Source organism: Mobula hypostoma, chromosome 3, assembly GCF_963921235.1.
Source record: "Mobula hypostoma chromosome 3, sMobHyp1.1, whole genome shotgun sequence".
NCBI lineage: Eukaryota > Metazoa > Chordata > Chondrichthyes > Myliobatiformes > Myliobatidae > Mobula > Mobula hypostoma.
The window spans coordinates 42,690,506-42,709,998 of NC_086099.1; the positions used below are offsets into that span (position 1 = coordinate 42,690,506).

A 19,493-nucleotide genomic window follows, 5' to 3' on the forward strand; every position below is an offset into this window, starting at 1 on the left:
AAAAGATCCCACTACTGTTTTGAAGAAGAGCTTGGGAATTATCACTCAGGAATTTATTTATCACTGAAGTCTGTATCACAAAAGCAGATTACTTGGTCATAATCACATAGCTGCTTTTGGGTTTGCTGAGTGCAGATTGCTGCTATGCTACAGCTAATCAGATGAAAATTTTGCAGTCATGTGTATTCATAATTGGTGGATGTTTTAAGTGAGGAGAGTAGTGGCTGTGAAATCCCCATTTTTGAAGACAGAGTGCAGAATGAGAGTATGAGAGTGCTGTAAACTAGATTGAAGCTTTAACTGCCTTCAACCAAGAGTACTAGATAAATGATTCATCCAGAGTCCTGCCAAAGACTGGGCTTCATTAGGGGTCATTCATGAGACAACGCTGTTTACTGTGTTCTAAAAAAACAGGAAATACCCAAGCTTGCTTGATGTAGCAAAGACTGTAATTCCTAGCAGCTCCTAATTTGGTGTTGAAAGTTTAACCTTCAAAACCGGATATGGTTTTGGTCAAATACTTCTTGCCAGGAATGTGGGAAAAGTCCGCAATGTTGTAAATTCAAACTAGTCTTTGGGTTGTCTGTAGCATGGAAATTCCTGTTTCAAAGGCCACCTTACTCATTTTCTAGTATTTGCAATTTAGGAAAAGAATAAACCTGTGTATGTTTTTGCTGGGTGTTGAAACTGGAACAGATTAATTTTTGTTCGTTGGTTTTGATCTGAGGGTTATTTTGAGGATGCATTTCAAAATATTATTTGTACTATCATAAATATGTAAAGATCACCAATCTTCCCATCAGTTCTACAGACAGTTGTCATGTTATTAACGTGAATTGTAAAATAATCTTTTGGATTCTATCTTTACACATTAGGGGGATTTTCGAGAAGATAACTTCAATACAGCTATGCAGGTGCTGAGAGATGCTGGTGATCTTGCAAAAGTTGATTCAAAGGGGCGGAAAGGAGGAACTAAAGGTACAGAGAAGGAACCTAGAATGTCTTACTTTGCCTGTAGCTAAATTCAATATAGTCTTTTCACTGGTTTAGAAAAGGGAAGCAAATGCAACATTTCAAAGCCAGTACCATTTTGGTTAGAGTCTAAGTGCTAAAGAAATTACAATGTATGTATAAAAGGGTATACACCCTTTAAGTTATAAAGGTACACTGCATGATCAGTGTCCCCTGAGTCGGCACCGATCATTAAGCACCCATTTGCATTATTCTTACTTTATTCATCCCATATTCCCATTAACTCCTCCCAGATTCTGCCATTCACATATACCCTAGGGCAGTTTCGAGTGGCAAATAAACTCATCAAATGACGTCTTTTGGATGTGGGAGGAAACTGGTGCATCTAGAGGAAACCTGTTGTGTATTTAATATTTCAGTAGTATTGAGTAATATTATAACTATTATGTTTGAGTAAACATTTTTGTTGTGCTTACAAAAAAGTATTCAAAATGGTTTCTAACTGAAGAAGAACTTCCACTGAAGAGATAAGTTGTAAAAGCTGTTTCAATGGAAACAGCAGGCAGTGACACAATTGAGCTGCAGTCTGAAATGAAAGTAAGCATGAACAAAATAGTAATATCTTAACAGAAACTGGCCTGGCCAAACAAATCGTGTTACTATTGTGGCAGGGGCTCACATACAGCAAATCAATGCAGATTTAAAGGTGCAACTTGCAGAAAATGTAACAAAGTAGGACACATACAAAGAGTATGTCAGGCAGACAAAAATAAATGGACCGCACAGGGAAGGGAAAAAGATTAAAAAGTGAAGTTGCAGTTTCAAAAAGTGCCCTAATCTGGCTTCTGTTGATGAAAAATCTGATAATGATGAGTGTGATACAGGACTGGGTAGTCTTGAGATTTACAATGTGAAAACTAACAGGAGACAAGCAATATGGCTTACTCCAGAGTGAATAGCAAATTAATTAAAATGGAATTGGACGTTGGCTCAGCTGTTTCATTCGTTCCACAAAATGAGTTTGAATGGCATTTCAACAATATTGAACTAAAGCCCACAGATATCCAGTAAGCATTTATACTGCAGAAAAGGTGACTTCTGTGGGAATGACATTTGAAACAGCGAAATACAACAACCATCAAGTGACATTTGTCTTGCATGTGGTAAAACCAGGAGAGTCAGTATCGTGGGCTGTGATTGGCTGAGATGACTATAACTTGATGGGAGATCCATCCACATGCCACATTCCCTGTAATAGAGTCAACTGAAAGCGAATTTTAAAAAGTGCAGGCTGGTGGGGTGGAAATGTGCCTCTACCAAAGGAGGTGTACGTTACTTCTTCCCAATGCTAGCCTACAAGTCACTCCTGGGCAAGGTGTAGACCTGCTAAGCCCACCAATCACGATCACATAAAGCCATGAGAGCAGCTGGTGCATTTCACAAGTCCTGGTTATGCCACCAGTGACACCGGGCAGACAGTCTCTGAAGAGTATTGATAATGTCTAGGGTCACCCATCTTGTAAAGACTCTGCTCAGAAGAAGGCCATGGCAAACCATGGCCAAGAAAAAGTTGCCAAGAATAATAATGGGCAAAAACTATAATTGCCTGCGTCAATTGACACGACACATAACGATGATGACTGGATGATGCCACAACTGCCCCCATACTGCACACCATGAGTGGTTGCCTAACAGGGCAAACAGGTGTTGGTGCCAACCTCTGGTTGGAAAGCATATTGGATCGAGGAAGGACCATGCTGTTCAGAGGAAGCATAAAATTGACAAAAGCAGTGGCCCAACTACAGTAGTTTCTGTAGGCAACGTATCTGAGAAAGCTTCTGATATGTTAATCAAGCAGTTACTTGTGAAATATGGTTTGGCTTTAAGCTGGAAGAGAGTTCAAGGAACTTCAGGAAACTTCAAGCATTCGGCTTTTGTGAGTATAAAGAACCAGAATCTACCCTGAGTGCATTAATGTAATTGCATGAACTTAAAATGGGAGTCAACAAGCTGTTTGTAAAATTAGATGCAAAGACCAAAGCCCAGCTGGTTGAATGGAAGGCCAAAAAGAAAGGAGTCAGTGGAGATACAAAAACAGAGGATTTGTCAGATGATGATGTGGTTGAGGAAACCAAGAGTAGTGATCGGATTAAAGGGAGCAGTAGAAGGATTAATAAAAGAATACTCTAGTGAATTAAATACACCTTTCAAAGATCATTTGCACGCAATAGAAGAAAAAGGAAGGAGAAGAAAGGTGTCCAGAGCTGTCAAAACGACTTCCTGCCGTCTCAGAGTCAACTCCTTCAACCACCAGAGAGGATGCCCCACAACCTGAAATTGTTTTCACGGCCATGAGTCTCACCTGCTGAGCAGAGTGACCTCCCTTGTCAGGAATGAGTAAGAAATCATTCACAGTGATTAAATCTTTAGGCCTGAATGGGATAATCTAAATTTTACTATGTTGTGAATATCTGTATGTAGTAGTTGTATTATATAGAATACAGTGTATATAGTTGAGATACATTCTCTGTTGAGTTGGAGTTTCTGGCTAACCGGGGAGGAGTATTATGTATTAGTATTTCAGTAGTATTTGTGTATTATTGTAAATATATTTGATTAAGCATTCTTGTTCATTTATTATGGGTTATATGTAAAAATAAGTGAATTGCATACTTCATGACGCTACCACATGATTCATGCGTACCTTGCTAAAATAAAGGCTAAACTATGATTCGCATCTCTTGCGTTCCTGGCTTTTTCTTGCCATTGGATTTATTTTTTGGAGTTACAAAACATAACAAAAAGCATACAGTCACAGGAAGCACATACAGACCCCACATAGCACTGGATATCACGATTGAACTTTGATCACCAGAGCTGCAGTGCAGCAATTTTACTGACTGTCCCATTAGCCACTAAAACAGAATAACTGATAGGTAAGAGATTGGTTAAGAATATAATAAAGGCAAGTGTGAAAATGGCCAGGTTTCATTGGAATAGTAAAACAAATTAATATTACAATATGAGGGAGAAATATGTTTCTTGCTGAGGGTCTCGGCCCAAAACAGAGACTCTTTATTTATTTATATAGGTGCTGCCTGACCTGCTGAGTTCCTACAGCATTTTGTGCTTGTTTATGAGTAAGACATTCCACATAAGTGTTATATACAAGTCCAGCAAAAACATAATTAATTCCGTATGGTAAAGTCATGGGAATTTTCAGCTGGAGTTCAGTGTGCTGTCTAGACTTCCTTACTAATGGAAGGGCAAACTGGTCTTTGAATGGCTGTAACACACATAAAAGTTGCTGGTGAACGCAGCAGGCCAGGCAGCATCTCTAGGAAGAGGTACAGTTGACATTTCGGGCCGAGACCCTTCGTCAGGACTAACTGAAAGAAGAAATAGTAAGAGATTTGAAAGTGGGAGAGGGAGGGGGAGATCCGAGATGAGGGGGAAGGATGGAGCCAAGAGCTGGACAGTTGATTGGCAAAAGGGATATGAGAGGATCATGGGACAGGAGGTCTAGGGAGAAAGAAAAGGGGGAGGGGGGAAAACCCAGAGGATGGGCAAGGGGTATAGTGAGAGGGACAGAGGGAGAAAAGGGAGAGAGAGAAAAAGAATGTGTATATAAATAAATAACGGATGGACTACGAGGGGGAGGTGGGGCATTAACAGAAGTTTGAGAAGTCAATGTTCATGCCATCAAGTTGGAGGCTACCCAGATGGAATATAAGGTGTTGTTCCTCCAACCTGAGTGTGGCTTCATCTTTACAGTAGAGGAGGCCGTGGATAGACCAGAATGGGAATGGGACGTGGAATTAAAATGTGTGGCCACTGGGAGATCCTGCTTTCTCTGATGGACAGAGCGTAGGTCTTCAGCGAAACAATCTCCCAGTCTGCGTCGGGTCTCGCCAATATATAGAAGGCCACATCAGGAGCACCTCATCCTGGAATGAAAAGCCTCATCCTGAGAGCAGATGCGGCGGAGACGGAGGGATTGTGAGAAGGGGATGGCATTTTTGCAAGAGACAGGGTGAGAAGAGGAATAGTCCAGATAGCTGTGAGAGTCAGTAGGCTTATAGTAGACATCAGTAGATAAGCTGTCTCCAGAGAGCTTATCTACTGATGTCTACTATAAGCCACTCTGGAGACAGCTTATCTACTGATGTCTACTATAAGCCTACTGACTCTCACAGCTATCTGGACTATTCCTCTTCTCACCCTGTCTCTTGCAAAAATGCCATCCCCTTCTCACAATCCCTCCGTCTCCGCCGCATCTGCTCTCAGGATGAGGCTTTTCATTCCAGAACAAGGAAGATGTCCTTTTTTAAAGAAAGGGGCTTCCCTTCCTCCACCATCAACTCTGCTCTCAAACGCATCTCCCCCATTTCACGCACATCTGCTCTCACTCCATCCTCCCGCCACCCCACTAGGAATAGGGTTCCCCTTGTCCTCACCTACCACCCCACCAGCCTCCGGGTCCAACATTTTATTCTCCGTAACTTCCACCACCTCCAACGGAATCCCACCACTAAGCACATCTTTCCCTCTCCCCCCCCCCCGCTTTCCGCAGGGATTGCTCCCTACGCGACTCACTTGTCCATTCGCATCCCTCCCCACCAATCTCCCTCCTGGCACTTATCCTTGTAAGCAGGACAAGTGCTACACATGCCCTTACACTTCCTCCCTCACCACCATTCAGGGGCCCAGACAGTCCTTCCAGGTGAGGCGACACGTCACCTGTGAGTCGGCTGGGGTGGTATACTGCGTCCGGTGCTCCCGATGTGGCCTTCTATATATTGGCGAGACCCGACGCAGACTGGGAGATCGTTTCGCTGAACACCTACGCTCTGTCTGCCAGAGAAAGCAGGATCTCCCAGTGGCCACGCATTTTAATTCCACGTCCCATTCCCATTTTGATATTTCTATCCACGGCCTCCTCTACTGTAAAGATGAAGCCACACTCAGATTGGAGGAACAACACCTTCAGATTGGAGGAACAACACCTTATATTCCGTCTGGGTAGCCTCCAAAGCCTCCAACCTGATGGCATGAACATTGACTTCTCAAACTTCCACTAATGCCCCACCTCCCCCTCGTACCCCATCCGTTATTTATTTATATACAGCCATTCTTTTTCTCTCTCTCCTTTTTCTCCCTTTGTCCCTCTCACTATACCCCTTGCCCATTCTCTGGGATTTTTCCCCCCTCCCCCTTTTCTTTTTCCCCCCTTCCCCTTTTCTTTTTCCCTAGGCCTCCTGTCCCATGATCCTCTCATATCCCTTTTGCCAATCACCTGTCCAGCTCTTGGCTATCATTTCGGATCTCCCCTCCCCCTCCCCCTTTCAAATCTCTTACTATCTCTTCTTTCAGTTAGTCCTGACGAAAGGTCTCGGCCCAAAACATCGACTGTACCTCTTCCTAGAGATGCTGCCTGGCCTGCTGCGTTCACCAGCAACTTTTATGTGTGTGGCTTGAAATTTCAGCATCTGCAGATATCCTCGTGTTTGCGCTTTGAACGGCTGTAATTGGAATTCACTAGACTGATTTTTAGAGGGCTATCTTGTGAAGAGGTTTGGAGTTACGAGTTTGTATTCTCAGTAGCATTCAGTTATTTGGAGCCTTGAAAAAGGAAGACATTTGGAGGTTGTTTCCTGCAGATAGAGAGGTTTCTGAATGAAGGGATAACCATTCAGCACACGGATAAGTTCCTGCACATGGAGTTGGGAATCTTTTGAATTCTTCAGTGTATAATGAAGAATGAGATAAATAGATTATTAAGCAATATATTTAATGTGGAAAAGTGAGTTATTGGAGCAGTACAGTTTTAGTTTTACTGAACACTAGAGCAGATTCTAGGGGCTAAATAAGATGTTTATATTCTGATTGCTTTCGTTCCTGATTCAATCATCGTTGTGCAATTCTCAGAAGGTTTCAATGTCATTACAAGATTAAGGAATTGGAACTAATATATGTAATAACATCTTTATTCTATAATGAATTAATTGCAGGAAGTCTTTGAACAGACGTCATTGCTTTCTTCCCAGTGTTAGAACTAGAATACAACTGATGTTAATTATTGGTGTGGGCTATTTAGCAGATTGAACAAGCTCTCTAACTTCCGTTGATGGTTTGTATCTTAGTGCTTTGCTTTTTCAGTTTTTACCTCGATAATTTTTGAGATTTATTTTGAGCATTCAGTTAAATTTGTGCTCAGTTAAAACATAACTACATTGAGGTTTGTATATTGTCTCCGTTGCATATAATCACGTCTACATTTTTCAGAGAATCTCTATAAAGTGTTATGTAGCTAGATACTTGTTGTATTCTTCCTCTGACATCTTTCCCTTTTCGGGTTACTTCTACCAGAGCTGGGCCTCTGGAATCTTGACCCACCAGCTCATATTCACAACCCAGAAGCAGATGATGTAGTTGAATCTGAGGCTTTCATTGCTGTCCTGCTAGGGGTCGGGGCCAGGGTTCACTACCCGTGTCTATTCTCGTTCTGGTTTTGAAGATTAAAGATCTGTAAAGATCAGCTTTATTTGTCATATGTACATTAAAATATGCAGTGAAATGCATTGTTTTGAGTTATGTCAGTGGGGATTGTGATGAGGGCAACCTGCAAGTGTTGCCACTCTTCTGGTGCTAGCAGAAGCATGCACACACTAACTGAATTGAACTGACTTAATTACATAAAACATCCTTCATAAACATGAGTAAAAATCTTGATGTTATGTCTCCATCTAAATGTGCAATTTATAGTAATTTATAATAGTATGTACAACAGGATAGTCAATATAACACAGAAATACAGTTGTGTCAGCATGAGTTAAAAAGTCTGATGGTCTGGTGAAGAAGCCGTCCCAGAGCCTGTTAGCCTTGGCTTTTTTGCTGCGGTACCATTTCCTGGATGGTGGCATCTGGAACAATCTGTGGTTGGGGTGACTCAGGTCCCCAGTGATCCTTGGACCCTTTTTACACAGCTGTCTTTGTAAATGTCCTGAATAGTGTGAAGTTCACATCTACAGATGCACTGAGCTGTCCGCACCACTCTCTGCAGAGTCCTGCAATTGAGGGAAGTACAGTTCCCATACCAGGCAGAGATGCAGCCAGTTAGGATGCTCTCAGTTGTGTCCCTTTACTTTATTGTTGCCACACATTTGATACTAGAACGTACAATCATCACAGCGATATTTGATTCTGCGCTTCGTGCTCCCTGGAGTACAAATCAATAGTAAATAGTAAAAATTTAAATTATAAATCATAAATAGAAAAGGGAAAGTAAGGTAGTGCAAAAAACCGAGAGGCAGGTCCGGATATTTGGAGGGTACAGCCCAGATCCGGGTCAGGATCCGTTCAGCAGTCTTATCACAGTTGGAAAGAAGCTGTTCCCAAATCTGGCCGTACGAGTCTTCAAGCTCCTGAGCCTTCTCCCGGAGGGAAGAGGGACGAAAAGTATGTTGGCTGGGTGGGTCATGTCCTTGATTATCCTGGCAGCACTGCTCCGACAGTGTGCAGTGTAAAGTGAGTCCAAGGACGGAAGATTGGTTTGTGTGATGTGCTGCGCCGTGTTCATGATCTTCTGCAGCTTCTTCCGGTCTTGGACAGGACAACTTCCATACCAGGTTGTGATACACCCTGGAAGAATGCTTTTTACGGTGCATCTATAAAAATTCGTGAGGGTTTTAGGAGACAGGCTAAATTTCTTCAGCTTTCTCAGGAAGTAAAGGCGCTGGTGAGCCTTCTTGGTTGGTCCAAGTCAGGTCATTTGTGATATTGACCCTGAGGAACTTAAAACCTTTGACCTGTTCCACTTGCGCACCACCGATGTAAATTGGGTCGTGCGGTCTGCTACCCCTTCTGAAGTCAACAACCAATTCCTTCGTCTTGCTGACGTTGAAGGATAGATTATTGTTTTTGCACCATGCCACCAGGTTCTTAATTTTCTCTCTGTACTCAAACTCATCATTACCCGAGATACGGCCTACAATTGTGATGTCATCAGCAAACTTATATATTGAGTTTGAAGGAAACTTGGCTACACAATCATGGGTGTATAGTGAGTACAGCCGGGGGCTGAGTACACAGCCTTGTGGGGCACCGGTGCTCAGAGTGATTGTAGAGGAGAGCTTGTCCCCTATTTTTACAGCCTGGGTCCTGTCTGTGAGGAATTTGAAGATCCAGCTGCAGATCTGAGTGCTAAGGCCCAGGTTCCGGAGCTTAGGAATCAGCTTATTTGGAATGATGGTATTAAAGGCAGAGCTGTAGTCAATGAAAAGGAGCGTTACATATGCATCTTTATTCTCCAGGTGTTCTAAGGAGGAACGTAGGGTGAGAGAGATGGCATCTGCCGTTGACCTGTTGCTCCGGTAGGCAAATTGCAAAGCGTCGAGGTTGACCGGTAGGCTGTGGTTGATGTGTGCCATAACCAATCGCTCGAAGCACTTCATAGCTATTGATGTCAGAGCCACAGGTCGATAGTCGTTCAGGCATGCCACTTTGCTCTTCTTCGGCACCCTGTAGAAAGTTCTTAGGATTTGGGGGCCCATACCAAACTTCTTCAGCATCTGAGGTGAAAGAGGCGCTGTTGTGCCTTTTTCACCACACAGCTGGTATGTACAAACCACGTGAGATTCTTGGTAATGTTTATGCCAAGGAACTTAAAGCTGTTAACCCTCTCAACCCCAGGTCCATTGATGGCAATAAGCTGTCTCCGTTCTTCCTGTAACCCTAACTGTACATCCTTAGAACGTGGGAGGAAATTAGGGCACCAGGCGGAAATCCACATGATCACAGGGAGAACATACAGGTAGCGATGGGAATCGAACCCTGATCGGTAATTGCTGGTGCTGTAAAGCGACTATGCTAACCACTATGCTACAATGCTGCTCCTTCCCCTCTCATTACAGTTGCATTTCCCTGCATTGTTGCCTTCTGCTACCAACTAGGCCTGTGTTTGTTATGCTTTTGTAACTTGCTGTTCTTATCTGCAGGGCCCTCAAATGTATTCAAGATTGTAAAGATGATCATGGAAAGGAACTTTCAGCCTGTTATCATCTTTAGCTTTAGCAAGAAGGACTGTGAAGCATATGCTCTGCAGATGACCAAACTTGACTTCAATACTGGTAAGAATTTATACAACCAAGTACTTTAAATTTTGCTACAATGCTAAATATCTCTATGCTTAAAAATATCTTACAAGTTTTTTTCTATGACCTTATCATTAATTAGAAAAATTGTTAGTAAGCAGTGTTCAAAATATCTTGTTTCTTTCATCCAAATCAATAATATTGATGTTTATTACATCAATATAGCAGCATCCATAGCAAAGTGTAAGCATTTTTGTAACTATAATAATGTATTTAGGAAAGTTGAGATAATATATTGTGCCTTCAACTGGTGTTTTAAATGGATAGAAATTTATGTGAATATAGTTTAATTAACTTCAGTTGAAATTTGGATTTTGAACACATTTCATTGCCAAGATATGCCTTCAGTAGGGTGTCAGTCTTATCTGATTTCTGATTCCTTATTTCAGATTTGTAGAGTTTCTCAGAGTTTTGGATTAATATAATCCTACAACTTTTACTTTGCTTTGCTAGTGATATCTGAGTGAATGTTCTTAGTTTTTTTAAGACAAGTTTTATCTAATCTATTTAATCTATCTGTCTATCTATCCAAGTGACCTTAATGAATGTGATAGTTTTGTAGGCTCCTATCCACAATATTTAAGTGAATTAATCAACAAAGAACTTGAACCTAGCCTCCAAATGTCCATACAAACAGGCATGATTTATTTACTATAGTTCTGTTTTGGTGTTATTAGTGACCTTGGGTTCTGTTTTAATGCAACATTTGTTTTCCATTTATACTTCACTTTAAATTAGCTGTACTCCATTGGGAACTCTTTGGAGTTGAGGTGCATTATTTCTGTGAGGGAAAATTATTGGGGATTACTTGATGCTATTCTGCACTGATTAGGTCTGTTGTGGACTGTAGATTAAGGCAGTAGCTTGCCTTCATGTAGCAGCTGTAGGTTGGAGAAATAAATTGTGATTAAGGCCTAATGTTGGATTATTACCTCATTGCCCTTTTTCAATTAATGGACTCACATACATTTGTGGTAAATAAATTTTTTTCTCTTTATACTGAGGCCACATGCTGCATTCCTCAGTGGAATTAACTTTCACTTTGTCAAGCGATGCACATGGTGAGGTTCATGTCCCTTGTGCCACTCAATAGGTGGATTCATATTTCATTTGGGGAGCAACTCATGGATCACTGGAAAAACCATAAGACCATAAGACAAAGGAGCAGAAGTCGGCCATTCGGCCTATCGAGTCTGCTCCACCATTTTATCATGAGCTGATCCATTCTCCCATTTAGTCCCACTCTCCCACCTTCTCACCATAACCTTTGATGCCCTGGCTACTCAGATACCTATCAATCTCTGCCTTAAATACACCCAATGACTTGGCCTCCACTGCTGCCCGTAGCAACAAATTCCATAGATCGATAACAAATCGATAACAAGGACCCTTTTCAGTTACTGCAGTTGGATTTGTCTTCTTTCTTGAGGAAAGGTGTGTGAAGATCAAGATCTCAGACCCAATGTAAAACTCATGGCCCAACGGGTAACCAGCGAGCCTGGTCCTTCGGTATTATTTTGCAAACACTAATCCAAGTTTAGTCATTCACCTGCATTGGAGAAATAGTTATAGTTAATTTAATGCAGTATGTCAAATTAATTTTCCACTTGTTTGTAGATCATAAATGTTGGTTTGGAAACATGGCTGAAAGTGTCAATCTTTTACTGTCAATATTATTTGCTTCTTGTTACATCAGCTTGTTAATGCGGTATAAATGTGCAAAAAGAAATTTTATTAAGGTTTTCATTTTCTCGCAATTCAATTTCATATTAGATTGTTACTGACCGAAATGGTTGAATGTCCCATTAAAATTTTTGAATGGCTCAGTAGTGACAGATACTCTAAAGCCCAAGGTATTATCTTTCCATTATTGAATTACCTTTCTAAAAATTTACTTAAATAATGTATTGCCAACTGTATTTCACAATTCTTTTTACCAATCTGTAGCAGTCTGCATTGCATTTTACTAAATCAAAGTTCAAAGTAAAAATTATTATCAGAGTACATACAAGTCACCACATACAACCCTGAGATTCTTTTTCTGTGGGCATACTTAGCAAATGTATAGAAGAGTAACTGTAAACGGTATATATAAGCTGTAAATAAACTGTGGAAATGCAGATAATAAATAACAATATATAGCGAGCATGAAATAACGAGATAAGAGTCCTTAAATAAGTGTAACTATCAACTTTTGTTAAAGATCTTGATGGTTGAGGGGTAGTAATTGTTCCCGAACTTGGTGGTGTGAACCCTGAGGCGTCTGTATCTTCTATCTGATGTCAGCAGCGAGAAAAGAACATGGGTGGCGAGGATCTATGATGGTGGATGCTGCTTCTCTATGGCATCCTTTCATCTACATATGCTCAATGGTTGGGAGGGTTTTACCCATGATGTACTGGGCCAAACCCAGTACCTTTTGTAGGATTTTCTGCTCAAAGGCATTGGTGTTCCTGTACCAGGCCATACTGCAGCTAGTCAGCACAATTTCCACCACACATTTAAGGAAGTTTGCCAAGGTTTTTGATGACATTCCGAATCTCCACAGTCTCCTGAAGAAGTAGAGGTGCTGTTGTGCTTTCTTTGCAATTATACTTATATGATGAGTCCAAGACAGGTCCTCTGAGATAGTGATCTTTAGGAATTTAAAGTTACTGACTCTCTCCACTTCTGATCCTCTGATGAGTACTGGCTCATGGACCTTCAGTTTCCCTCTCCTGATGTTTACTTTTAGTTCCTTGGTCTTACTGACAATGAGTGAGGGGTTGTTGTTATTATACCACTCAGCCAAATTTTCAGTCTCCTTCCTATATGCTGATTCATCACCACCTTTGATATGGCTCACAACAGTGGTATCATCAGCAACCTTATATATGGTGTTGGAGCTGTAGTTAGCCACAAAGTCACAGGTGTAAAGTGAGTAGAGCAGGGGACTAAGTACATATCCCTGTGCCGATGGATATTGTGGAAGAGATGTTTTTGCCAATCCAAACTGACTGGGGTCTACAAGTGAGGAAATCGAGGATCCAATTGCACAAGGTGGTATTTAGGCCCAGGTCTTGGAGTTTACTGATTAGTTTTGAGGGGATGATGGTGTTAAAATCCGAACTGTAATCGATAAAAAAAAATCCTGATGTATGCATCTTTGCTGACCAGATGTTCCAGTGTTGTGTGAAGAGCCAATGAGATGACATCTGCTGTAGACCTGTTGTTTCAGTAGGCAATTGGAGTGGATCCACGTTGCCGCTCAGACGAGCTGATAAATTTCAACACCAGCCTCTGAAAACACCATCACTATGGATGTAAATGCCACTGGGTGATGGTCATGTAGACAGTTTACCACACTCTTCTTGGACACCGGTACAACTGAGGCCTGCTCGAAGCAGGTGGGTACCACACACTGCCAGAGCAAGAGGTTGAAGATATCCATGAATACACCAGCCAATTGGTCAGGACAGGTCTTCAGTATTCGATCAGGTACTCCATCCAGACCGGATGCTTTCCTTGGATTCATTCTCTTGAAAGCAGACCACACGCCATCTCCAGATATTCCGACCAAAGGATCCATCGGGAGACTTGGGGGTGCACGATGATTCCTCCCTGTTCTGGTAATCAAAATGAACATAGAAGGCATTGAGTTCATCTGGAAGCGAAGCTCTGCTCTCCCCTGTTGCAAGATTTAGCAAACCCTGCCACAGCTGTCGAGCATCCCTAGTTGATTCCGGTCTAGTCCAAGTTCTCCACTTGGTCCGAGAGCTGTCTTTCCAGAGATCATACCTGCACCTCTTGGAGCATTCTTGATCTCCAGACTTGAATGCCTCTGATCTGGCTCTCAGCAGATTCTGGATTTCATTGAACGATTTTGTGGGGGCACACTCATCTGCAGCTGTTTTAATAAAATCTGTAACGACCCTGATGTAGTCAATCAGGTCCTCGGGTGAGTTCTTGAAAGCGGCCCAGTCCACTGACTCAAGGCAATCCTGTAAGTGTTCCCTCTGCTACCCATGACAACCTCTTAGTGTTAAATCAGTTAACAGGAAGCTTTTACAAAGCTATTGACAAGTTCTACAAAGGATGCACATTTGAATTATATTAAAGCAACAGCTATATTCATTTCACAAATAGGAAAATTAACATTGAAAAATTACTTTTAATAGTTGTGGTTTTATGTGCTTAAAACATTTTATTTGCTGTGTAAAGATTTGGTGCATTTAGTCTAAGGATGTATGTTTCCCCCTCAGATGATGAGAAGAAGCTGGTTGAAGAGGTATTTAACAATGCTATTGACTGCTTGTCCAATGAAGATAAAAAACTTCCTCAGGTAAATATTTACAGATCTGGTACATTGTCGAAATCAGAGTAACTCCCTTCTAAATGTTATTGAAGTGGCATCCCAAGGGAAATAGAAAATGTGCTTGCCTGGTTCTTGATTATAGTAATATTAGGAAGCTGCTTTTGCAAGAAGAGGTCAACATTAAGTGATGCTGCTCAAATCTGCTGAATGTCTGATTCATGTCAGATTTGTCAATCGGACTGTGAATAGTCAACATTGCCGGTAGAATCTCAAGTTTTGGTTAATGCTGGAATATTTACTGTGTCAAAATTTCCTTTTGTTAGTACATCGAACAGGTCATTGATTATCCATATCCATTTATGCCCTCCTCGACCGATGTTTTGTGTTGTTCCATGTTCTGATCATTTGACGCTGAAGCTGACTCCAGTATGACACTACTCATGCACCTTTTCTTCCTTTACATTTGTTTTATGTCACCTACTCAAAGTTCAATTATTATCGAGGCATGTATAAATTATACAACCTTGAGATTCGTCTCCTAACAGGCAGCCACAAAGCAAGAAATCTGAAAGAACCCAATTTTAAAAAAAGATCAACGCCCAATGCACAGGGAAAGAGGGGGAGAAAACAGAAATCCTGCAAACAATAAAAGCAAGCAACAGCATTCCAAACCAAACTGAGTCCATGGATCCGAATACCAGAGCAGCTGGAGTAGGCCCATAGTCTTGGTCTCAGTTCATCATATAGCAGGGCAAATTGCCGCGAAGCTCACACTCGCGAAGCGCAAAGCAACTGGACCAGTCTTGTGGCCTCAAATGTCATAGAGCAGAACCGACTCAATCCTCGCCTTCGGCCCTGACACCCAGCCTTTCCAGTCTATCTTGCCCGTCGTTTAAATTGTCCAAGCACTGGGTCAACCCCTGCACTCGGACCCTGGCCCCACCGCAGCTACAGTGGCATGCAAAAGTTTGGGCACCCTGGTCAAAATTTTTGTGATTGTGGGGCTCAGCTAACAGAGGTCTTAATGGACATCTTTAATATCCCTATGAACTAGTCATAGTCATACTTTTTTGATCCCGGGGGAAATTGGTTTTCGTTACAGTTGCACCATAAGTAATAAATAGTAATAGAACCATAAATAGTTAAATAGTAATATGTAAATTATGCCAGTAAATTATGAAATAAGTCCAGGACCAGCCTATCGGCTCAGGGTGTCTGATTCTCCAAAGGAGGAGTTGTAAAGTTTGATGGCCACAGGCAGGAATGACTTCCTATGACGCTCTGTGCTGCATCTCGGAGGAATGAGTCTCTGGCTGAATGTACTCCTGTACCCACCCAGTACATTATGTAGTGGTTGGGAGACATTGACCAAGATGGCATGCAACTTGGACAGCATCCTCTTTTCAGACACCGCCGTGAGAGAGTCCAGTTCCATCCCCACAACATCACTGGCCTTACAAATGAGTTTGTTGATTCTGTTGGTGTCTGCTACGCTCAGCCTGCTGCCCCAGCACACAACAGCAAACATGATAGCACTGACCACCACAGCCTCGTAGAACATCCTCAGCATTGTCAGGCAGATGTTAAAGGATCTCAGTCTCCTCAGGAAATAGAGATGACTCTGACCCTTCTTGTAGACAGCCTCAGTGTTCTTTGACCAGTCCAGTTTATTGTCAATTTGTATCCCCAGGTATTTGTAATCCTCCACCATGTCCACATTGACCCCCTGGATGGAATCAGGGCTCACCAGTGCCTTAGCTCTCCTCAGGTCTACCACCAGCTCCTTATTCTTTTTCACATGAAGCTGCAGATATTCTGCTCACACCATGTGACAAAGTTTCCTCCTCTGTCTGTGCAGGCTTCAGAGCAGCCACCATCATTCTGATGCCTAAGGGAGTGACGGTAACTAGCCTAAACAATTACCGTCTAGTGGCACTGACTTGAACAAACATTATTCACTTTGAGCAGCTGGTAATAGATCCTATAAAATCCAACCTTCCAGCTACATTGGACCCTTTCCAGTTAGCCTGCTGCTCAAACCAGTCTACAGATGATGCCTTAGCCTCAGCCCTCCACTCTGTTCTGTCCCACCTGGAAAATGAAGTCTCATATATCAGGATGTTATTTATCGATTTCAGCTCAGCATTTAGCACGATCATCCCTCAGAGCCTAGTGGTTAAACTGTCCTCATTGGGACATAACACCCCTTTCTGTAACTGATTCTTGGACTCCTTGACAGAAAGGTGCCAGTTATCCTTGAGTTGGCAGCAACACCTCATGCTCCATCACGCTGAGCACTGGAGCCTCCCAGGGCTGTGTCCCCAGCCCACTGCTGTTCACACTGCAGACTCACGACTACACTGCCAGATCCAGCTCAAACCACATCATCAAGTTCACTGATGATACAACAGTGGTTGGTCTCATCAGAAACCATGATGAGTTAGCATACAGAGAGGAGATTGAGAGGCTTGTCAAATGGTGTGAGAACAACAACTTGAGTCTTAATGTGGACAAGACAGAAGAGATGATTGTGAACTTCAGGAAGGTGCAGATCGACCTCTCTCTATTGCATTCCAATGGTTCTGCTGTGGAGAACGTGAAGAGTACAAAGTTCTTTGGTATGCACATAAGGGGTGATCTAACCTGGACCTACAGCACCTCCTCAATAGTCAAGATGGTCTGCACTTTCTAAGGAAATTGAGGCAAATAAGGATCCCTGCCCCCATTCTAATGACTTTCTATAGGTGCACCAACAAGAGTGTCCTTTCTGGCTGCATCATTGTGCGGTATGGAATTTGCAGGGCATTGGACAGCAAGACGCTACAGAGGATAGTAAAAACCGCAGAGATGATCACTGCGGTCTTCTCCCTATTTGCAACTTCTGCAGGGAATGCTGTAGATGGAAGGCCGGAAGCATTGTGGAGGACCCCTACCACCCATCCCACAATATCTTTGACCCACTACCATCAGGAATGAGGTACAAGAGCATCAGGTCTAGGACTGCCACACCGCGTAACAGCTTTTTCCCTCGGGCTATGAGACCAACAGTGAGCTATTTACTGTCTCCTGTTTAGAGCTGTGCACTACATGCATCTTGAATTGTATTTTATTAACTTATGGTAATACTTTGTTTTACGTGTTGTGTGTGATATGTTTTGTGGGTACACCATGGTCTGGAGGAATATTGCTTCCTTTGGTTGTGTACATGTACAGCCCACTGACAATGAACAAAAGTGTTATCGGCTGTCAGTGGAAGGCACTTGATCATAAAGGCTTGGAGCACATATGACAATTGTACACTAGCAAAGATTTTGTGAATTGACTTGTTCTTGTACCTAACATCAGAGCTTTACCTTGTAATTTATATTTAATGTTTTTAATGGAACTGAATGTAGAAATTCTGAGTACTGTTGGATGCTTGTTGCCAATTGCATTTCACTTGAAGAGTCATTGCAAGGGTTGAGCAGATAAAAGACTTCAAAATGTGAAATGATATTAGTATTGTCTTGAGGATATGGGAGCAAAAGGAAGAAGGAAACGGTTTTCTCGATTTCAAATTAGCATCATTTATTGCTGTCCTAACATAATCCGTTGCAGTGCTGTTGTTGATCTGTCATTGTTTATTTAACTAGGTTGAACATGTTTTGCCTCTTTTAAAAAGGGGAATTGGAATTCACCATGGAGGATTACTTCCGATACTGAAAGAAACCATTGAGATTCTTTTCTCTGAAGGACTTCTGAAGGTATTTCTCTGAAATGCAGTTGATTTAAGATGCATTTGTATGGCATGTAGGCCAATATATTAGGTGAAAATAAAACATTAAGTGAACAGGACTTTAGTAGGAATTGTACATGCAGAAGAGGTCTGAATGAACTCAGGTTTATGTTGAGGCAGGATTAGGATTTGGACATGTGACTGAACAGTGATGAATTTTAAAGATCCTGGTGAAGAATATTTGTTGGATTTGATAAATACAATAAATGAGATTTGCTCAGAGTATCAGAATTTGAGTTCAGCTTTACCTGAATGATAATTGTTAATGGATTGAAATAACTGCCTAGAAAGCAGAGTTTTTGATCAAAAGGGAACCATTTTAAAACTTTTTCAATGTTTAGGTGGAGGGTTTTCTCACTCGGCTGCAAATGAGTGAGAAAACAACTGAGTAATAAACCAACCTGTTAAAAGGACTCGCAGCTAATATTAGGACTATGCCATTAACATTTTATCCACACATACTAATCATGGATTTCTGTCCTCGAAAGAGAAGGTTCTGGGTCAATTGAAATTTTCATAACTATGTTTAATAGATAGGTATATAAAGTAATATGAAGCAAAGACTGGTGAGTAGAGTTCTGATGTAAATCAGCCTTACTACAATGGAGCTATCAAACAGATTCAAAAGGCTAGGTAGCAGAATTAGTACCACATCCACATAATTCTATTTATGTTTAGTAAATGTTTGTTCGAGTTTAATGAAGTACTTCAGAAAGCAGAGTTTGCCTATTTACCTAAATCTGATGCAGTTAAAACAACATGAGCTATAACTTCAAAAACAATCTTTGGAATTATGTTGGCAAGATGAACATCATCCCCTCAGGGTGAATCAGTTTGTGTGGTGAAGATGTCTTTATTTTAAATTAGTTTGTCATTATTAAGGATTGATAGGATCTACTGAGAACTCTTAACTCCCATTTAACATAATTTATGCTTGTCTTCCAATGTATGTATTTGAATCTTTTTTTTCTTTCATAGGCGTTGTTTGCTACAGAGACCTTTGCTATGGGTATCAACATGCCAGCAAGGACAGTTCTGTTTACAAGTGCACGCAAATTTGATGGGAAAGATTTCCGCTGGGTACAGACAGTTTTTACTTTGCTTGTATATACTGAGAAGCCTATATCTTTTAGAGTCATCCTTTCTAGTAAAGGATCAAATGATCAATTTCTGTTTTTGAATTGTTGGGTGATGCATAAAAGAGTCATGAGAGTAAGATGTATTCCTTGCTGCAATTTGCCCCTTTCAGACTAAATGGAATAAAACTCATTGTCTGATTTGTGCAAGTTATAAATTTTAT

At 41.5% G+C, this 19,493-nt stretch overlaps 1 protein-coding gene across 1 annotated transcript in view; it reads left to right on the forward strand.

Annotated features, from left to right (window-relative positions):
- mtrex (Mtr4 exosome RNA helicase) overlaps positions 1-19,493 on the forward strand; it is a 119,316-nt gene that overhangs the window by 34,514 nt on the left and 65,309 nt on the right. Inside the window, exons 10-14 of the mRNA XM_063042929.1 lie at positions 876-978; positions 9,969-10,100; positions 14,366-14,445; positions 18,051-18,161; positions 19,172-19,273. Coding sequence (XP_062898999.1) covers positions 876-978; positions 9,969-10,100; positions 14,366-14,445; positions 18,051-18,161; positions 19,172-19,273 — 528 coding nt within the window. The remainder of the gene's footprint in view (positions 1-875; positions 979-9,968; positions 10,101-14,365; positions 14,446-18,050; positions 18,162-19,171; positions 19,274-19,493) is intronic.